Source organism: Acinonyx jubatus, chromosome A3, assembly GCF_027475565.1.
Source record: "Acinonyx jubatus isolate Ajub_Pintada_27869175 chromosome A3, VMU_Ajub_asm_v1.0, whole genome shotgun sequence".
In the NCBI taxonomy this organism is placed as follows: Eukaryota; Metazoa; Chordata; class Mammalia; order Carnivora; family Felidae; genus Acinonyx; species Acinonyx jubatus.
The window spans coordinates 77,982,755-78,004,485 of record NC_069388.1 but is presented as its reverse complement, the minus strand read 5'-3'; the positions used below and the strand labels follow the sequence as shown (position 1 = coordinate 78,004,485).

Here is a 21,731-nt window from a genome sequence, read left to right as displayed (position 1 = left end):
ATTTATTTACAGTTGTAAAACTCCTCCTCATTGAGCTGCTTTTTTAAATTTTGGGTAAGCCATGGAATGTACTTGGGGAAGAAGTTAGAGTACTTAATGAAATAAGCTTTGTACCTAGCAATAGGAGATTCCAGACACTTTATGTGCAGCAGTACTTGATCAGAAAAGGCGTTGTTCCGGTGTTCTGAAGGGATTGAAGTACTGTCATTTCAGAGTGACATTAAATTAAATTAATATTATATTGTCTGTGAGAAATTTCCATTTTTGTTTTCCTACTATTTTCATCATTTACACTTTGCTTCATCTACAGGTGAACCTCAGACCTCTGAAAACAGGGAGAAGATACTTAATTGATTTAATTGGTAACAGAAGAGAGTTGAAGGATCTATTTGATCCTATTTTACTGTTCCCTGAGGCTGAGAAAAGCCTCCAAACAGATAATATGTGTTCCAAATAGAGGCAGCAATAATGGTTTTAGACATTGTTTCATTCCTTATGACAGATTAAGAAGAAAACTACTAAATCTCATTATATGGTATTGTCTCTCCTTTAACAGAGAGAAGGCAATATATTTGTTTCTGTTTTTAGGCTGTTTCCTGTGTTTAAGAGGATTCAGAGGGATGTTTATTGTTGTTCATATTTTTTTAGAATTGTCATTTAATTTTTTAAAGATGCCTTAGTAGTAGTAATTTATGTAAAGAACAGAAGGACCAGCGATAAAATATTTACGTTTTGGTTAAACCTTCTGGACACTAAGGATATGTGGGATTGTTTTGTGGGTTAGCCTAAATAATTGGTAAAATTTAGCTTTTTTTTTTTTTTTTTTTTTAAGTTTATTTATTTTGAGAGAGAACACTGGGGAGGAGGGAGGGAGAGAGAGAGGATTTCAAGCAGGCTCCATGCTGTCAGCACAGAGCTCTACACTGGGCTTGAACTCACAAGACTCTGAAATCATGACCTGAGCTGAAATCGAGTTGGATATTTAATCAACTGAGCCACACAGGTGCGCACCTAGCTTGTTTTTTAAAACTGATGTATGGTTGTTAAAATAAATGATTCATGTACAGAAGCACTTGTTTTAAAATAAGTTTGATACTCAGAGCACCTGGGTAGCTCGGTTGGTGACAGTGCAGAGCCTTCTTGGGACTCTCTCTGCCTCTCCCCTGCTCATGTGTGCTGTTGCAATCTGAAAATAAATGTTAATAAAACAAATTTGATAATCTTATTTCCTTTTTTTAGTAGTCTTAGTAAAACTAGACCTGATTTTGTGTCCACATAGCCTTCTTCTTGTTTTAAAATAATTTTAGACTGTAGAAATGTTGCCCAAAAAATATAGAATGCACTTAATACCTTTTGGTTTATTCTAATACTAACAAGCTTCTGCAACCATAATAAAATTACCAGAACCATAGCGGGGGGGGTGCCTGCGTGGGTGGCTCAGTCGGTTAAGCATCCGACTTCAGCTCAGGTCATGATCTTGCAGTTTGTGAGTTCGAGCCCCATGTCAGGTTCTTTGCTGACAGCTCAGGCTGGAAGTTGCTTCAGATTCTGTGTTGTCCCCCACCCCCCACCACCGTGTACTCCTCCCCCGCTCAATGTTGTCTTTATCTCAAAAATAAACATTAAAAAATTTTATCAAAACCATGAAAAGAACATTGGTTCGGTACTATTAACTGAAACATGCCCATTTAAATTTCACATGTTTTTTCTAAAGGCCTTTTTCTGTTCTACAGCTTAGTGTGTTTTTTTTAGTGTTCTTATGTGTGATGGTTCTTAATCCTTGCTTGATACATCTTTGACACTTTTGATGAGTTTTGATCATTTATTTATTTTGTAGAGTGTATTTCAGTTTAGGTTTGTCTTAATTCCTCGGGATTAAATGGAGATTCCATGGAGGTTCCATGATTTTTTGGTAAGAATGTCGTAATGGTGTTGTATGTCCCAGGTGCCTGGGTGGCTCAGTCGGTTGGGCATCAGATGTTGGCTCAAAGCCTGGAGCCTGCTTTGGATTCTGTGGCTCCCTCTCTCTCTCTCTCTGTCCCTTCCACACTCATGCTCTCTCTCTCTCAAAAATAAATAAAACAATAAAAATTTTTTAAAAATAATGGTGTTGTGTCCTCAGTCCACCAAGACAGGGTATGTAATGCTAGTACATTTATTTATTATTAACATTTATTATCTGGTTATGGTGGTTCCTGCTGTTTTTTTTTAACAAAATTACTGGGTTTTTTCCTTGAAAACGATCTTGGGATAATTGAGATCACACTGGTATCTTATTTTTTCTGAAAGGTTTTCCCATTCTTTTTTAGCATTAATTGATAGATTTTGTCTGCAGCATTTAGTATTGTGGTCTTTGCCTAGGGTAGAACTAGCTTTTAAAAATGTAAATGAAGAGTGCCTGGGTGGCTCAGTTGGTTGAGAATCCCGACTTCAGCTCAGGTCATGATCTCATGGTTTGTGGGTTCAAGCCCCATGTCAGCTGTGCTGACAGCTCAGAGCCTGGAGCCTGGTTCAGAGTGTGTGTGTGTGTGTGTGTGTCTCAAAAATGAACAAACATTAAAAAGCTTTTTATTAAAAAAAACATAAATGAGATAGTTTATATTAGATTGTATATAACAATTAAATTTTTGGCACTTACCAAACAGTTTTTTAAATGTCTCTTAATCTGTGAATATTGATACCATTTAACATTACATTTTCAGTTGATAAATAGCTCTCATGTGACTTTATTGGACTAGTAGTTTTTTTACAATAAGGAAATTATTTACATAATTAGTGTATTTTAATGTTTAGTTGCTTGGAATATGAAAGAAAATGGAGGAACAAATTGAATAAATTTAATACTTCAGCACATGAAGTATTGAGATGATTTTACAGTCAGATCAACATTTTACTGCCTTCATGTCAGCTGTGTTTCCTGCTTAATATTATGGGTAAATTTCTTACCAAATCCCCTCTCCCTGAGTTCCAAATTTGTTACATAAAGCTTGGGGCAACATAGTTCCAGAAGCTCTTGAACTGTATTTCCAAAGGTCAGATAGCTGTCAAAGATGATGATCGTTTGGTACCAAAGCCTAAATTAAATGTGAGAGTAGTTTTTATATGGTAGGAAATCATAATTTGTTTATTTAAGGGTCCTACCTCTCAAACCCATTGGATGTATTGATGTAGGAGCACTGTAATTTTGAAACTGAAGGGAACTTATAATAGATGTTCTGTAAATTTTGAATGATGTGAATTAAAATCACAGGCAAGAAGTCTTTGTTGTTTAAAGAATAGGTTGTACTATTAAGATATCCTTAAGTAAATAACATTATAAACAAAGCTTTCTCCTTAATTCTTGTGTATTGTAGTGGAGGGGACAAGTTAAAATCATTTCCACCTCAGGAGCCTGGGTGGCTCAGTCGGTTAAGTATCCAACTTTAGATTTCAGCTCAGGTCATGATCTCCCAGTTGGTGAAATCAAGCCCTATGTCAGGCTCTGCGCAGACAGTGAGGAGCCTGCTTTGGGATTCTCTGCCCCTCTCCTGCTCAGGTGTACTTTCCTCAAAATAAAAAGTTTCTAGGAATACCTTAATGTTACAATTAAATTTGAAAAGGGAAACAACATCTAATCTTGATTTAGAAATATTTTCAATAGGGGCGCCTGGGTGGCTCAGTCGGTTAAGCATCAGACTTCAGCTCAGGTCATGATCTCGTGGTCCATGAGTTTGAGTCAGTGAGTTCGAGCCCCGCATCAGGCTCTGTGCTGACAGCTCAGAGCCTGGAGCCTGTTTCAGATTCTGTGTCTCCCTCTCTCTCTGACCCTCCCCTGTTCATGCTCTGTCTCTCTCTGTCTCAAAAATAAATGTTAAAAATTTTTTTTCAAAAAAATATATTTTCAGTAAACTTACTTAGAATGCTTTTCAGGGGTTTTGTAGTTGTAACCTTATAAAAATAAGTTTATGTTTATTTAAATGAACAACAAATTAATCCCTGGTGGGGTTGTTTTTGTAATTACATGTTGACTGATATAGCATTAAAGAATATCTTAGAATATAATCTGTAGTTGTTAAACCTATACATGTGGTAAAGTTAACAAAAGTTAAAATTTAAAGGGTAGTACACAAAAACGATGGGCATCATTCAAAAATGTAAATATTTCTGATGGGATTGGGGTTTATTATCTGACCTTTTATCTTCCCCTTCCTCGGTTTTTTGTTACTGATGATTTATTGGCGTGCTATGAAAGTGTTGAATATTTTTTTTTAATAGGAATTAAAAAATACGTTGTTGGCCTCATTATCAAGACGTCATCTGACCCAACTTGTGTAGAGGTAAGACCATTTTTGGAAATTAGTGTGAGAATTTAAAATCATTTAAATAATGAATCTTCAGCTTAAATCTACTCCTGTCACAGACATACAAACATATATGTACAATCATTTACAGTAGATCTGCATTCATTTTTTTCAGAGGAATTCCTTTGCTTGTGTTCTTACTATTTCTTATTTTAGACATTCATTTAATCTAAACTTTTTTCTTTTCTTAGAAGGAAAAGGTGTATATTGGAAAATTAAATATGATTCTTGTTCAGGTAAGCTTTTACTTCATTTACTGTTTTCCATAGAATAATTAATGCTTCAGTTAGGCTGATTACTGGAACAAAATATTCAAACCTACTTTGTCAAATAGCTAGACTAACATCTTAAAGTAATAATAGTTTTTACAATAACTATAATCTACCGTTTTCGCATTTGAAATTATAATTTTGCTATGGTTGAAAACTTTACATACTGTAAGTTTATCACTTCTATGGCTCCAGTATGGATCAGACCCATTACAGTTTTTTCATTTGCCTGTTCCTGTGCATACTTTTTTTCCATGTCATCTGTCTCCATTTTAATTCATAAATCACTGCTTTTGAATTCAACATTCCTTAAACCGATCTCTACACCTAGTCTGTTTTTCAAACTTATCTAATAATCTCACTTTTGAATTTTGTATTTACATATTTTTTATAATATTGCAAAAGTTTTCCTGAGAACATTAATTGGTATGTGAGGAAAAAATACAGATTTTTCCATTTAGTAAATGATGAAAACATTTGGGTTTTCATTAAGTTACGCTTTTATCCTGGGGACTTTTTGTTGTCAGCCTATTTTTGGGATGGAGAGAAGTACAAAGAAGTTAGTTACCTCTTATAATAACAGGTACTATATGGAATATCTGGTTGGGAAAATCCTAGTGTGCATAATATATAGTATGGACTTTAAAATGTAATACAGTTCATTAGACTTTGGTCAAAGATGATTCCATCCCCAATTATAATGCTGCCTTCCAAATTTATATGAGAAAATGAGCCTCTCTGCCCATCATGTTTTTACTGCTTAGAGTTAGATCTTTATATCTACTAGGATAATATGTACGTGTGTATCCAGCTTGTATTGATATGCATGCGTATTAGAACCGACTAGACCAGGGTACCTGGCTGGCTCAGTTGGTGGAACACGCAAGCATGCATCTCTTGATCTTGGGGTTATGAGTTCATGCCCTACGTTAGGTGTACAAATTACTTAAAATCTTTAATTAAAAAAGAAAAAGGAACCAGACTATACCAATTGGGAAAACTGAGAGGAGTCCTGGGCATTTGAAGCTGAAAACTTTATCTATAAAGTTTTATACTTTTTCTATATATATATACTTTATAAAATTTTATACTTTTATATTTTATCTTATGTTATACTTTATCTAGTTGATTCTATAGAGGCTGGCACATTCAAGGGGGAAAAAATGAAAAGTGGTTGTTATTCACTCTTGCTTTATCTGCCATTGAGAAGTAAAATGAAATTAACATTTCCTATCTTATTTCAGATACTGAAACAAGAATGGCCAAAACACTGGCCAACTTTTATCAGTGACATTGTTGGAGCAAGTAGGACTAGTGAAAGTCTCTGTCAGAATAATATGGTGATTCTTAAACTCTTGAGTGAAGAAGTATTTGATTTCTCTAGTGGACAAATAACTCAAGTGAAAGCTAAGCATTTAAAAGACAGGCAAGTAATTATTTTGCTTTAGAATTTAAGCTTTTCTGAAAGGATGTCCAGGAATTTGGAGGTAGATTATAAATTTTTGAGATTGTAAATATGTTAAATTACTTTTAATTGTTTTTGTGTACAAATTTAAATAGTCCTAGAGTGGACCTAATAATTCTAAATCTGGAGCCTTGAAAAATTATGTGTGATGATAAAGATAGGATGTCATACTTCATTGTCCCAGCAAAATAACTTCATACATCTCATGCAAAAGGAGTATAGGTGTGGAGTTTCTAGAAACCTTTGGGATCTGTTTTTATATGGTGACTAAATATAATTCAAGGAAATGACTTGGGTCCAAATGTCAACTGAATTGTTACCAGTCCTGTGTCCTGGGAAGTAGGCCACTTTATTTTTTCACTTAGTGATAAAAATTGTTCTCGTCGGTAGGGCACAGCAGTATTTCACATTTATATATTCAGACTAGCTTCAGACTTCACAAGATTGTCTCTGTTTTGGTGTATAAGCATATTTTAGGATTTAGGATACATATATATAATGCCACCCCTCTTATTTTGCAGAGTTTTGTTTCAACTATCTTGATTTAAAAGACAGATTGATTTTGGGTGCTTGGCTGGGTCAGTCAGTAGAGCATGCGACTCTTCTTGATCTTAGGGTTGTAAGTTCACATCTCACGTTGGGTATACAGATTACTTAAATAAAATCTTAGGGGCGCCTGGGTGGCTCAGTTGGTTAAGCACCCAATTCTTTGTTTTCAGCTCAAATCATGGTTTCATGGTTCATGGGACTGAGCCCTGTGTCAGCCTCTTGTTGCTGACAGTACAGAACCTGCTTGGGATTCTCTCTCCCTCTCTCTCTCTCACTGGCCCCTCGCATTCCCTCCCCCACTCCTCAAAATAAACAATTTTTTTAAAATAAAAAATCACTAAAAAGACCAGATGGATTGAAATTACTCACATTAGAGGAAGACAGAAATCTCCACAAAATCAAATTATGTGCTCTTTATAGTATTCTTTATGAGTAAGCTTTGAAAGAGTTATACTACATGTAGTTTTAGTAACTTCTATAGCTTTTGATGAAGTTATTGGTATTTGTGTTTAAATAGAAGTGACTCAAATTTTTAGCGACCAGATTGGTGACATTTTTAGTAATTTTCTTACTATGTAAATAATTACAGTATTTGTGTCTTCTAAACAGTTTACTTTTTTCTTTTAGCATGTGCAATGAATTCTCGCAAATTTTCCAGCTGTGTCAGTTTGTGATGGTAAGTGCTTTTGATTTCATTTATTAAGTAACAGTTAATTATAGGAAGAGGATTATTTACCAGGTATGTTTTCATTAATAGGAAAATTCCCAAAATGCTCCACTTGTACATGCAACTTTGGAAACATTGCTCAGATTTCTTAATTGGATTCCACTGGGATATATTTTTGAGACCAAGTTAATCAGCACATTAATTTATAAGGTATAGTGAATACATTTCAGTTCTTTATCACTGTCTAGTTGGCATATGTTCATAATTTGTAATGCTCTGTGCTATAGAAAAACCATTTTGCATTTATAGGTATAACTAGTGTTATTTCTAAGATGAGAAAACTGCTCAGGAGAATTTTTCATTAGTTGCAGCTGGTAATTCTTTGAAATGGTGTCAGAAATCTTAGAAATCCATGTGAACCACTGTTTAACAGATTTAATTTGATTTTAGTTGATTGTATAGGTCACAATAAGGTAAATCAAGGGACATTTCTATAAAACAAAGTCTGGGTTTTTTCCATTTTGTTTTTTTTTTTAAACCAATAGTGTGTAATGCCTAGCCTATATGAGGTCTTAATAATTGTTCATCCAGAGATGATGGTACCAATTGGTGTATTATTTTTCCAGATGTTTTCTTGGCAGATACGATGAATAAATTTGTATGCCTAATTGAGGCCTTATTATAACTTAACATTTGAGGCTTTATAGTTTAGTTCATTGAGGTAATACTCTGTTCTAATATGTGAATTTATAATACTTGAGACATTGTATTGGTAGACAATTATATATAAAACTTATTGTCAGTTGTACTGCAGAGGAAACATTGTTAAATAATAATGACACTTAATCTACTTTTCTAAATATTTATTTTGCAAAAATTTTATACATGTATCAGGGCAATAGGCATGTCTGTTATTTCTTTTTTAAGGTTTTTGGTGCTTACCAAATTGCCATCCACAAATGGTATGCCAATTTTATCTCACGTTTGTTAATCCTAGGTGTGCTGCCCATCTCTTAAAATCCTAAGTAAATCCTGGGACTTTCTTAGACTATGCATAAAATATAATGTCCTTAATTAAGGCATATAATAGATTGTGGGAAAGTCACTAAGCAACTTTGTGTTTTAGATGTCTGAAGACCTATCAAAATAAAGCACAGTTTGCTCCTGAAGCTTTTACTGTCTATTGGATGTATAATGAAATTTCCTCAAAATATATGTGCAAACAAAATGTATCTATCCATTTACCTGTTTTTTTCCCTCTTATGTTCTCAATTGTTAAAACCTTTATTTTTTTAATTGTTAATAAAGTATTAATGGCCATTTAATTTTATGCTTCGTTTATTAAAATAGTTCCTGAATGTTCCAATGTTTCGAAATGTCTCTCTGAAGTGCCTCACTGAGATTGCTGGTGTAAGTGTAAGCCAATATGAGGAACAATTTGTAACATTATTTACACTGACAATGATGCAGCTAAAACAGGTAATACAACACTTAACAACAGACTAAATAATTTTAGTGCTTTGGAAAAAGTTGGGTTGAACTGCTTTGTCACAACTAATCAATCATAACAGATCTGCTATAATGTGATTGTGTATTTATTATATAAAATAAGATTAGGTAGAGGTTTTAGTGAACATTTTGAAAATTCCTTGAAATAAAGATTCTGGGAGTATCATAGTAATGTATTTAAACAGAATTTAAAAACTTGGAAACCTGAGGTTTAAGTATTAGTTTTTCTTCTGAAAACTTATGTCTCTAAACTAAAGAGGTGGGCCAGTACAACCTTGATTAGGTATGTAGGAAATTATTCGGAATGTTACTCCTAATACTACATAACAGTTTGTGTTTACAATACGAATGAATTACTTGAATATTTTTGTTTCTAATAACCTTAAGGAAGGAAAAGTCTGATAACGGAAAAATTGAAAAGAAATCTTATCTCTTGTAGCATTTTTAAAAATCAGAAGCCAGAACACAAAAAGAACTATAAAGAACCAAAGGTTTCTAGTGAAGAATAATCTATTTAAGTCTATGGTTTAATATTAGTAACAAGGAGATCAAATTTTAGGGCTTAGAAATAATGTCTTTTGTGGGTTTTAAAATACAGGCTCAGACTAATGGTCCATATTTAAACTTGTAGATGCTACCTTTAAATACCAATATTCGACTTGCGTACTCAAATGGAAAAGATGATGAACAGAACTTTATTCAGAATCTCAGTTTGTTTCTCTGCACCTTTCTTAAGGAACATGGTCAACTTATAGAAAAAAGGTTAAATCTCAGGGAAACACTCATGGAGGTAGGCTTTATGAAGCCTCTGGCTTCTGAAATTCTTCTCTACATAATGAAAGCTTTTTCAGAAATGCCTTTGTTCTAAAATGTCTACCCTTTTATTAATGTCTGTACCTTTGATGTATCTTCTTACCTCTTACTCGTCAGTGCATAAAAATATGTTCTGAGTTACAAGCTGAATTTGCTTTTTTATATTCTCAACAATGCCAGATCAGTAATTTTATTATCAAAATTAAATTCCTAAAGGGTACTCAGACATTTCAAGACTATTTTTAAAGATAGTCTTTAAAATTGAAGTGTGATGCATGTAACGTAAAACTGTATTTTATAGTGTACAGTTCAGTGACATTCACAGTGTTATCAACTGTCACCTTTTCTAAAACCTTTTCATCACCCACAAAGGATGACATACCTATTAAAATAATCCCTCATTCTGCTCTCCCCCCAGCTCCTTAGCAACCACTTATTTGCTCTCTGTGGGTTTACCTATTCTGAACCGTTCATATAAATGGGCTCATGGTTTTTGTAGTTAGCTTCTTTCACTTAGCATGTTTTTAGGGTTCATTCATCTTGCAGCCTATATATTTCATTTCTTTGTGTTTCATTCCATTATTCTTTGAATAATGTTCCATTGTATGATTATATCATATTTTGCATGTCCACTCCTGAGTAGATGGATATTTGGATTGTTTACACTTTACTATTGGTACTAAATGTCCATACCTTTTTAGGGGACTTAATTAACATATGTATTGGCTAATAACTACATAAGGTTTTTGAAGTATTCCAGGACCTGTCAGAAGACACAGTTTGGGGTCCTTGGGTGGCTCAGTCAGTTAAAAGTCCTAACTCCTGATTACGGTTCATGAGATTGAGCACAGAGCCTGCTTGGGATTTTCTCTCTCTCCCTCAAAAACAAATTAATGAAACATTAATAAAAGGAAGAAGAAGGGCGCCTGCTTTGCTCAATGGGTTAAGCATCCAACTTCGTGCTTAGTTCAGGTCATGATCTGGCTTGTTGGTTGAGCCCCGTGTTGGGCTCTGTGCTGACTGCGCAAAGCCTGGGGCCTGCTTAGAATTTTGTGTCTCCCTCTCTCTTTCGGCCCCTCTCCCACTTGTTCTCTGTTTCTCTCAAAAATAAACATTTAAAAAAAGGGATGAAGAAGAAAGCACAATTTGTTCCTACAGAATATCTGTAGTGTGTTAGATGAATGACGAAACAGAGTTGTGTAAAATGAAGCATGAATTTTTATTTCCTGTTAATGTAACGAGTGGAAGGCAATTTGTGGCAGGATAATAATGTCTAAGGATTATTTTGATAGTTTTGGTCTTCTTTGTAGGCCCTTCATTATATGTTGTTGGTATCAGAAGTGGAGGAAACTGAAATCTTTAAGATTTGTCTTGAGTACTGGAATCATTTAGCAGCTGAACTCTATAGAGAGAGCCCATTCTCTACATCTGCTTCTCCGTTGCTATCTGGAAGCCAACATTTTGATGTTCCTCCCAGGAGACAGCTGTATTTGCCCGTGTTATCCAAGGTAACTCAATTGGGTGGTTGATTGCTCACTCTTCCTGTTCCTTGCTGTGATTTTGAAGACTAAATGCAAATGGTGGGTTTTATTTTATTTTGGCTTTTATGATCTATCCAAATAAAAGAGTTGCAAAAATTGAATCCAACTTTTTCATGCCTGTTCAAAACTAGACCATTGAAAGGGATTGGTTTAAGAGCTTTGGTTTTTAGTAGTGTGGCCTTACGAGTATACTGCATCAGCACCACCAGTGAGTTTGTTAGAAATGCGGATTAAGAGGTGCCTGGGTGGCTCAGTGGGTTAAGCGGCCTACTTTGGCTTTAGCTCAGGCTCAGGTCGTGATCTCACCTTTTGTGAGTTCAAGCCCCGCATCAGGTCCTGTGCTAACGGCTCGGAGCCTGGAGCCTGCTTCAGATGCTGTCTCCCCCTGTCTCTCGGCCCCTCCCCTGCTCGCACTGTCTGTCTCTCAAAAATAAATAAACATTAAAAGTTAAAAAAAAAAAAAGAAATGCAAGTTAAGAGATCACTTACCAATCTACTGAATCAATCTCTAGATGAGACACAGGATAACTGAACAGTAGATGTTTATTCATGATAAATAACATTAGAAAACTTACTGTAGAATTCTATTTTCTAAATGTCTATATTTTATATTGTGAGAACAATTTTGGGAGGTATGTTGGTCTAAGTATAAAGTGCTTATTCTTAATTTTTTTTCCTATGCTGGATGTGGCTGATTTCATAGAGGTAACAGGTTTTTCTTGTGTATTTGTTGAATAGGTCCGTTTATTAATGGTTAGTCGTATGGCTAAACCAGAGGAAGTATTGGTTGTAGAAAATGATCAGGGAGAAGTTGTAAGAGAATTCATGAAGGATACAGATTCCATTAATTTGTATAAGAATATGAGAGAAACATTAGGTAAGTTAATAAATGCTGTCAATTTAATCTTCATCTTTGGAATTCTCTTGGGGTGAAAATACTAGGAAATGTATAGTTTTCTGAATTTGTCAACAACCATCTTTATTAATGTGCTGTTATTTCTTAGTTAATATTTCTATTCATAGAGTTTTGCTATTTGACGTTTTGGAACCTTTTCCCTTCCTTTATAGTTTATCTCACTCACCTGGATTATGTAGATACAGAAAGAATAATGACTGAGAAGCTTCACAATCAAGTGAATGGTACAGAGTGGTCATGGAAAAATTTGAATACATTGTGTTGGGCAATAGGCTCCATTAGTGGAGCAATGCATGAAGAGGATGAAAAACGATTTCTTGTTACTGTTATAAAGGTATGCAAGTGGTAGCAACTGGAACCTTTAGGTCACTGTATTTTATTCTAAATGACTGAAATTTCTCTTGTTTTGCAGGATCTATTAGGATTATGTGAACAGAAAAGAGGCAAAGATAATAAAGCTATTATCGCTTCAAATATCATGTACATAGTAGGTCAATATCCAAGATTTTTAAGAGCTCACTGGAAATTTCTGAAGACTGTAGTTAACAAGTTGTTTGAATTCATGCATGGTAAATCCTCTTTAATATATATTACTTAGTTATTCTATGCTTCTTGAACAAAAACATTTTTTCTTGAAAATCTTATGATAAATGTTTTTGTTTTGTTTAGAGACCCATGACGGAGTCCAAGATATGGCTTGTGATACTTTCATTAAAATAGCTCAAAAATGCCGCAGGCATTTTGTTCAGGTTCAGGTTGGAGAAGTAATGCCATTTATTGATGAAATTTTGAACAATATCAACACCATAATTTGTGATCTTCAGCCTCAACAGGTATGTAGAGCTCTGAGTATATCTCTCTTAGAAAATGACTACTGTTTTAATCGGAATGCATTTAATGGGAATAGAGAGTTCCATACATCACTCAGGACCCATCATAAGTACACGTGTTAATCCTCCTCCCTATTTCACCTATCCCTCCACCCATTAAATGTTCATAATGAGACAAAAATTTAACCAGAAGTTTGTTAGGCTATTTGTCTACCTGATGCAAGTTATTTCTCACACTCATAAAATGAGTTCCACTACAAACATGAATTGCTTTCCTTATGATGCATTAAAGTAAAATATTTGGGGGCGCATGAGTGGCTCATCTGGTTAAGCATCTGACTCTAGATTTCTGCTCAGGTCATGATCTTTGTGGTTCATGGCTTCGAGCCCCATGTCAGTGTCTGTGCTGACAGAGTGTAACCTGCTTGAGGTTTTCTCTCTCTGCCCCTCCCCTTCTCCCGTGCATGTGCTCTCTCTGTCTCAGTCTCCTCCCTGCCTCCCCCGCAAATAAATGAACTTTTTTTTTTCTTAAGTAAAATGTCTGCCTTTTTACATAGGTCCATACATTTTATGAAGCTGTGGGGTACATGATTGGTGCACAAACAGACCAAACAGTGCAAGAACATTTAATAGAAAAATATATGCTACTTCCTAATCAGGTTTGGGATAGCATAATCCAGCAGGCAACCAAAGTAAGTTTTACTACTTTTTTTCAAAGTTCTAACGGAAAGCAAGACATGTTATTTACAAAAAGTAATGAATTCAGTACCTTGGATGTGTATTCGTTATCCATGAATGGTTTCTGCATTTTTGCACATTAAAAAGAATTACACTATAATCTTAACTCTGTTTTGATGGTTTAGTGGGACACTTTCTATTCTTACTTGTAGACATAGGCAATAAAGATTTTTGTATTTGTGTTACTCTCAGATTATAAATGTGTGGGTGGTTTGGAGTAAGGTGTAGGTAGTGTTCTTTCCTTTAGTAATTACAAAGGTAAATTTCATGTGATAAATGAAATTTTGTTACTTGTCCTTCACAGAATGTGGATATACTTAAAGATCCTGAAACAGTCAAGCAGCTCGGTAGCATATTGAAAACAAATGTTAGAGCCTGCAAAGCTGTCGGACACCCCTTTGTAATTCAGCTTGGGAGAATTTATTTAGATATGCTTAATGTATACAAGTGCCTCAGTGAAAATATTTCAGCAGCTATCCAAGCTAATGGTAAGTGACTCTGAACTTTTGTGGAGTGGTGTATGACAAGTCAGTTCTTTAAACATTCATTCCTCACAGATTTAATTTAACTCTCCCAATGTCCCACATGACCCCAGACAATTATTTTTAGCCAGTTGAATTCCCTTTCCCTTGTAAAATTAGTCTAATTTTGTTTTCCCGGTACATTTATTTCTGTGCCTCTGTCTTTAAGTTTTTGTGTAGTAAATGGGAGCTAATAGTGTCTTAAACAAACTACTGATGTAGAATTTTAGTTGTCAAGTTGGATTCCACTGGATTGTATTTTTTAGGTGAGATGGTTACAAAGCAACCGTTGATTAGAAGTATGCGAACTGTAAAAAGGGAAACTTTAAAGTTAATATCTGGTTGGGTGAGCCGGTCCAATGATCCACAGATGGTAAGTGAAACGTTACACTTTTTGTTTAAGTGGATGTTGTATTTTCCTATATATGCATATTGCCCAATTAAAGGTAAATTTCGATGCACATATTGGGGGGGATTATTTTAGTGTCCTATTTTTTTAGTCCTCAAATACTTTAAAATATTAGTTAATATATACCATGTTCCTAAGAAATTGGCTCTTAATGGGGGACAGTGGTGATATGTAACAAGGTAGCTCAAGCCATTTCATTTTTCTATGGATAGGGTAAAATTTTTTGTGTTCTTTTGGGATTTTTCAGAGCAATTTACAAAGCTGTCATTAGTTTGCCTCTGCAGTGAGAGTAAGCGCTTTCCCAATTAGAGGGATTAAAAATCTCTTCTTTTAGGTTTTTTGTTTTGTTTATTTATTTATTTTGAGAGAGAGTGTGTGCGTGCAGGGAAGGGACAGAGAGAGAATCCCAAGCAGGCTCCACACTGTGAACGCAGAGCTGGACTTGGTGCTCAAGAACAAGACCATGACCTGAGCCAAGATCAAGAGTTGCATGCTTAACCAGCTCTGCTACCCAGGTTCCCCACTTCTTTTGGTTTTAATTGGTTCTCAGAAATTAAACCAGGGTCTATATGCCTCAACTTGGGAAAAAGTTCTTTTTTTTTTAAATGTGTATTCTTTATTTATTCTACCATTTCATTCTCTTTCCTTGGAACATTGCAAAAAATCCTTTTCTGTTCCATCATTGCTACGTGGAAACACTGGTTGACACATGTGCTGTTTACTTTCATAATGTTGAAATTTCAGTGTTGTTCCTTAACATTTTTTCAGGAAATTTGTTCAGAAAACTGTGCAGTTCTCACGATAAAATACTGAAAAACACACTGAAGATTCAGTTTGTGGGAAAAGAATTATTACAGTGTTGAGAGTAAAATGAGAAACCAGTTCTGGTCTAAGAACAAGTAGCTTATTGGAAAAATAATGTGCTTATTCTTAAATTTTTACTAGATCTGTTTTGTATGGTAGGGCACTACTAACACTGGTAATCTTCAGTTACAAGAAACATTGCTTGTATTTAATGTCCATGTCTTAGTAAAGAAACTATTAAAAGCATGTAAGTTACACCTTAAGATCCTGTTTATTGAGACTCATGGAAACCCATGCATGGTCTTTCTGGTACAGTTCCAATTCCTTTTACAAGTGTAAGGGATGGTTATTATTTTTGTTCATTAAGATACTTACCAGTTAGTATTCATTAAGTTAAAAAAAATCATTGAATGGGTGTCTATTTTTTATTATATATGAGCCTGCATGGTTTTTACAGATACTATGCATTGATGAAACTGATAGTATTGGTTAGGAGGAATTTTCTTTCCATTTAGCTAAGTTATCACATAGAATCCTGGTCCTATCATAGTAACATGGAGCCACTTGCTTGATATGGGGCTGCAGTTGCCTTGGTAATGACAAACTTGTACTCTACAATAGGTTGTTGGCTCTTCCCAGCCTATTACAATTTCTTGGTTTCTTTTGCTAAAAAAAGTTTTAGTCTCCAAAACCAAATTAAATTGTGCAGTTTTCCAGTCTTAAGCAGATACTTAAATGTCAGTACAACACCTGTCTAACTATATTAGTTAGCAAATACACATAGAATACAACTTTTTTTTTTTAACAGGTAGCCGAAAATTTTGTTCCTCCTCTATTGGATGCAGTTCTCATTGATTATCAGAGAAATGTCCCCGCTGCTAGAGAACCAGAAGTGCTTAGTACTATGGCTATTATTGTCAATAAGTTAGGAGGACATATAACAGCTGAAATACCTCAAATATTTGATGCTGTTTTTGAATGCACATTGAATATGATAAATAAGGTATGTGGTTTACCTTACAGTTGTAATGAGGAATTTTGCAGTATGTATCCTTGCAATTCTTGAAAGCGTAAATGATACTTATGAGAATAGTATAAGTTTTAAAATCTGGAGTTAAATATTTGAACTTGCAGACAAGAGAAATACTTTTTAAAAATTTTTTCTGTTAAAAGAGATCTTAACAGCCAAATAGGGCTAAATTTGATAGGCTGTATGTAACATTCAAATAGCAGCTAGCAGTTATGCTTATAAGAAATGGGAAAATATATTAAGCAAGAAGGAAAAATGTAGATGTAAGTCTGAATTTACACAGTAGGTAAAATTTCAAATCTCTATTAGCAGTCTCAAAGTCCCTATCATAAAGTGGTAGTAATACTCGGAGTTACTAGAAAATGTGATGTTCTTTATGTGGGTTTTTTTGTTTTGTTTACTTTGAGAGAGAGAGCATGCACATGCTAGCTAGCATGGGAGGGGCAGACAGGTAGAGGGACAAAGAGAATCCCAAGCCAGTCCTGCACTGTCAGGGTAGAGCCTGACACCTGAGATCGGAGTTGGACGTTTAACTGACTAAACCACCAGGGGGCCCCTAACAACTCCAAACTTTTGTAATAAATTAGTGTTTACTTCTTCTGTCTTATTTAACATAATTAAGGCATTGAAACTTTGTTCTCACCATTTATTTCTAGGACTTTGAGGAGTATCCTGAACACAGAACAAACTTCTTCTTGCTACTTCAGGCTGTCAATTCTCATTGTTTCCCAGCATTTCTGGCTATACCACCTGCACAATTTAAACTTGTTTTGGATTCCATTATTTGGGCTTTCAAACACACTATGAGGAATGTTGCAGATACAGGTAAATACATAGAAATTAGGTCCTTTTATTCATTTGCCCTACCAATACATAACCTATAGACTCTTACAGGTAGGGCTGTATTTGTAGCTAGGTAGCTAGCACTTGTTATCAGGGATTTGTTTGAGTGCATCAGTTGTATATATAGGTTTAAGAAAGTCCTAAAAGCAGTTTAATTATCTCTTCCATAGTGAGCCCATAGGCAGGATTGAATTATGGGGAAATGGGCATAAAATTCAAAGTAGAGGAACCTCTCTTATCCACTGTTTGTTTCCTTTTCCCTCATATGCTTTGCCTCTGTTCCACTAAGGGTCAAAATAAGGATAAACCACGACATCTTTAGTAGGAAATTTGCATCTCCTGCTAGAGATGTCGTGGTTTATCCTACTTATTTTTATTTTAGAGAGAGGGTGCAAATTGAGGAGAGGGAAAGAAAGCTGTCATCCTGAGCAGGCTCCAGGCTCAGTGTGGAGCCCAACACTCTGCTCCATCCCACAATTCTTGGATTATGACTTGAGCTGAAAATCAAGAGTCGAATGTTCAACTGATTAAGCCACCTGGGTGCCCCTATTTTGTTTTTAAACAGTAATTGGTTTCTGTAATAGATTTGTACTTGGTAATGCTGTTTTTAGAGTTGATAGGGAGAGAATTGACTTTTTTGGTGTTCTATACATTTCAGGCTTACAGATACTTTTTACACTCTTACAAAATGTTGCACAAGAAGAAGCTGCAGCTCAGAGTTTCTATCAAACGTATTTTTGTGATATTCTTCAGCATATCTTTTCTGTTGTGACAGACACCTCACATACTGCTGGTAAGCACATAAAGCCATGAAAATGTTAAGGGTTTCCATTGCTATTACATGATGGAGTTCATAATGTTCTTTTTATCAACAGGCTTGACAATGCATGCATCAATACTTGCATATATGTTTAATTTGGTTGAAGAAGGAAAAATAAGTACGCCGTTAAATCCTGGAAATCCGGTTAACAACCAAATGTTCATTCAGGAATATGTGGCAAATCTCCTTAAATCTGCATTCCCTCATCTACAAGAGTAAGTATGCTTTTTTTTTTTTATTTATTTTTAATGTTTTTATTTATTTTTGAGACAGCATGAGGAGGGGAGGGGCAGAGAGAGAGGGAGACACAGAATCCAAAGCAGGCTCCAGGCTCCGAGCTGTCAGCACAGAACCTGACACGGGGCTAGAACTCACGGATTGTGAGATCATGACCTGAGCCCAAGTCGGACGCTCAACCAACTGAGCCACCCAGGCGCCCCAATAAATATGCTTTTTTTTTTTTTTAAACATTTATTTTTGAGACAGAGAGAGCGCATGAACGGGGGAGGGTCAGAGAGAGGGAGACACAGAATTGGAAACAGGCTCCAGGCTCTGAGCTGTCAGCACAGAGCCCGACACGAGGCTCGAACTCACAGACTGCGAGATCATGACCCGAGCCGAAGTCGGCCACTTAACCGACTGAGCCACCCAGGTGCCCCTAAATATGCTTTTAAAAAAATTTTTTTTTAATGTTTATTTATTTTTGAGACAGAGAGAGAGCATGAATGGGGGAGGGGCAGAGAGAGAGGGAGACACAGAATCGGAAGCAGGCTCCAGGCTCCAAGCCATCAGCCCAGAGCCTGACGTGGGGCTCAAACTCACAGACCGCAAGATCGTGACCTGAGCTGAAGTCGGACGCTTAACCGACTTAGCCACCCAGGCGCCCCTAAATATGCTTTTTAATACGCATACATTTTTCATTTTAAAAATAGTGATTATTTAATTGTTGTGTTTTGATTTGCAGTGCTCAAGTAAAGCTCTTTGTGACAGGGCTTTTCAGCTTAAATCAGGATATTCCTGCTTTCAAGGAACATCTTAGGGATTTCCTAGTACAAATAAAGGTACGTATTTTCTTTGCACTTGGCAGAAGTATTAAGACTGAATATGATTAGTTGTTGCTTTGTGGAATTAACCACTTTTTTGTGAAGCAAAAGGGACTTTTTGAATAATATTCAGGTTTACCTAGTTTGAGACTGATTCACAGTGAATAACTATAAAACATAGTTGACAAGAGAATGAGTTTAAAATGTTTTTGGAAATGTGTTACTAACATAATTCATTTTAGATGATATAAAGGTCTGTTGCAATATTGTGAATATATCCTACAGATGATTTTTAAATTGTGGAAAATGGGGGAAGAAATATATTGGCAGTCCCTTTGGGGATTTATACCCATTTGGTTAGTTAGGAGTCCATTTTAGGGAATTCTGACAAATTAGGTAATTTTTTTTTTAATTATTCATTTATTTTGAGAGAAAGAGGGAGGGGGAGAGGGAGAATACCAGGCAGGCTTTACACTGTCTGCACAGAACCTGACACGGGGCTTAAACTCACCGCAAACTGTGAGGTCATGACTTGAGCCAAAATAAGAGTTAGATGCTTAACCAAGACTGAGCCACCCAGGTGCCCCATGAAACAGGTTTTTAAATCTTTGTTTATGAAGCATATTCTATATATGATATCAGACATGCCTCTTCTTACATAACCTTTTTTTAATCCCCAGAACTGCCACCCTTGGTTTTAATTTAGCTACACAGAATTGTATAAATATACCATAAATTAAACCCAGCCAGTGGGGGCACCTGGGTGGTTCAGTCGGTTAAGCCTCTAATTCATTGATTTCAGCTCAGATCATGATCTCACAGTTCGTGGGATCAAGCCCCGTGTCAGGCTCTATGTTGACAGCGCAGAGCTTGCTTGGGATTCTCTCCCTCTCTCTGTACCCTTCTCCTGCTCTTATGTGTACCATGCACACGCATTCTCTCCCCCCACCCCCAAAATAAATGAAAAAAAAAAAAAAAAGGAAATTCAACCAACGGAAGGATAAATTCTATTCTTGTGTAGGCAAAAGAAGGTGCTTGTCTATGCTTTTTTTTTTTCCAAAGCAGGTCTTTTTCCAAAATTGAAGTTTTGGTTTTTTTGACAGCTCAACTATCTTGTTTTCACAGGAGTTTGCAGGTGAAGATACATCTGATCTGTTTTTGGAAGAAAGAGAAACAGCCCTTCGACAGGCTCAGGAAGAGAAACATAAACTTCAAATGTCTGTCCCTGGCATCCTTAATCCACATGAAATTCCAGAAGAAATGTGTGATTAAAATCCGAAGTGATGCTGGGTTTTTTGGGGTTTTTTTGTTTTTGTTTTTTTGGGTTTTTTTTTGTTTTGTTTTTGTTTCTTGGTTTTTGTTTTTTTCCCTCTCTGCAACACTTGTTAGCAGAAGAAAACAACAGCATCTGGATATTTGTCGACCAAAATGATGCCAATTTGTAAATTAAAATGTCACCTAGTGGCCCTTTTTCTTATGTGTTTTTTGTATAAGAAATTTTCTGTGAAATATCCTTCCATTGTTTAAGCTTTTGTTTTGGTCATCTTTATTTAGTTTGCATGAAGTTAAAAATTAAGGCATTTTTAAAAATTTTACTTCATGCCCATGTTGTGGCTGGGATGGGGGGAGGAGGTAAATTCAATTTGAACATATACTTGTAAATTCTAATGCAAAATTACACAATTTTCCTGTAAACAGTACCAATTTTTAATTAGGGAGCATTTTCTTTCTAGCCTGTATTTCAGCCTAGAAGAAAAGATAATGAGTAAAACAAATTGCGTTGTTAAAAGGATTATAGTGCTGCATTGTCTGAAGTTAGCACCTCTTGGACTGAATCGTTTGTCTAGACTACATGTATTACAAGTCTGTATGGCAAGTTTGCAGCAAGATCATGTGCATATCATCCCATTGTAAAGCGACTTCAAAAAATATGGGAACACAGTTAGTTATTTTTACACAGTTCTTTTTGTTTTTGTGTGTGTGTGCTGTCGCTTGTCGACAACAGCTTTTTGTTTTCCTCAATGAGGAGTGTTGCTCATTTGTGAGCCTTCATTAACTCGAAGTGAAATGGTTAAAAATATTTATCCTGTTAGAATAGGCTGCATCTTTTTAACAACTCATTAAAAAACAAACAAAACAAAACTCTGGCTTTTGAGATGACTTATACTAATTTACATTGTTTACCAAGCTGTAGTGCTTTAAGAACACTACTTAAAAAGCAAAATAAACTTGGTTTACATTTATTCTCTCCCTTTATTGGCTCAAGATTATTCCTGTATTAATGAAAGTGGTTTTATTACGTGTTTTACATTTTAGGTAACATTATTAAGTGAAGTTTGACACTTGATGGTTTACAAATATTATCTCTAGGGTTTCTGGAGTTAAGGGGTAACAGAATGAGAACCCAAGTGTAAGAAGCTTGCGGATAGCCTTAATTGTATTCTTGTAAAATCTAACACTTCGAAAAGTTGCCATATATCCCTTTAAGAAAGGGAAGAAAGAGGACAATGTGTAGATGTCCTGTAAAACATGAAAGGGCAACAACTAGGGGAATAGAAACAGAAAAGTGGCTTGGGTGAACCTGTTTCCAGAGGATTGAATCTAACCATCTATAAACTTAAACC

General features: G+C 35.4%; 1 protein-coding gene across 2 annotated transcripts in view; it reads left to right on the top strand.

Moving 5' to 3' along the window:
* XPO1 (exportin 1) overlaps positions 1 to 21,350 on the top strand; it is a 44,572-nt gene extending 23,222 nt beyond the window's left edge. For both annotated transcript variants that reach the window (XM_027072385.2, XM_053200644.1), the window contains 21 exons: positions 4,255 to 4,316; positions 4,532 to 4,576; positions 5,854 to 6,035; positions 7,251 to 7,299; positions 7,381 to 7,500; positions 8,641 to 8,769; positions 9,431 to 9,589; positions 10,923 to 11,120; positions 11,892 to 12,030; positions 12,222 to 12,403; positions 12,482 to 12,638; positions 12,739 to 12,902; positions 13,457 to 13,591; positions 13,942 to 14,125; positions 14,425 to 14,531; positions 16,180 to 16,374; positions 17,058 to 17,226; positions 17,903 to 18,037; positions 18,120 to 18,279; positions 19,029 to 19,125; positions 20,233 to 21,350. In XM_027072385.2, the coding sequence (XP_026928186.1) occupies positions 4,255 to 4,316; positions 4,532 to 4,576; positions 5,854 to 6,035; positions 7,251 to 7,299; positions 7,381 to 7,500; positions 8,641 to 8,769; positions 9,431 to 9,589; positions 10,923 to 11,120; positions 11,892 to 12,030; positions 12,222 to 12,403; positions 12,482 to 12,638; positions 12,739 to 12,902; positions 13,457 to 13,591; positions 13,942 to 14,125; positions 14,425 to 14,531; positions 16,180 to 16,374; positions 17,058 to 17,226; positions 17,903 to 18,037; positions 18,120 to 18,279; positions 19,029 to 19,125; positions 20,233 to 20,379 (2,915 nt within the window). In that variant the 3' untranslated portion in view covers positions 20,380 to 21,350. The remainder of the gene's footprint in view (positions 1 to 4,254; positions 4,317 to 4,531; positions 4,577 to 5,853; positions 6,036 to 7,250; positions 7,300 to 7,380; positions 7,501 to 8,640; positions 8,770 to 9,430; positions 9,590 to 10,922; positions 11,121 to 11,891; positions 12,031 to 12,221; positions 12,404 to 12,481; positions 12,639 to 12,738; positions 12,903 to 13,456; positions 13,592 to 13,941; positions 14,126 to 14,424; positions 14,532 to 16,179; positions 16,375 to 17,057; positions 17,227 to 17,902; positions 18,038 to 18,119; positions 18,280 to 19,028; positions 19,126 to 20,232) is intronic.
* The last annotated feature ends 381 nt before the right edge of the window (positions 21,351 to 21,731 follow it).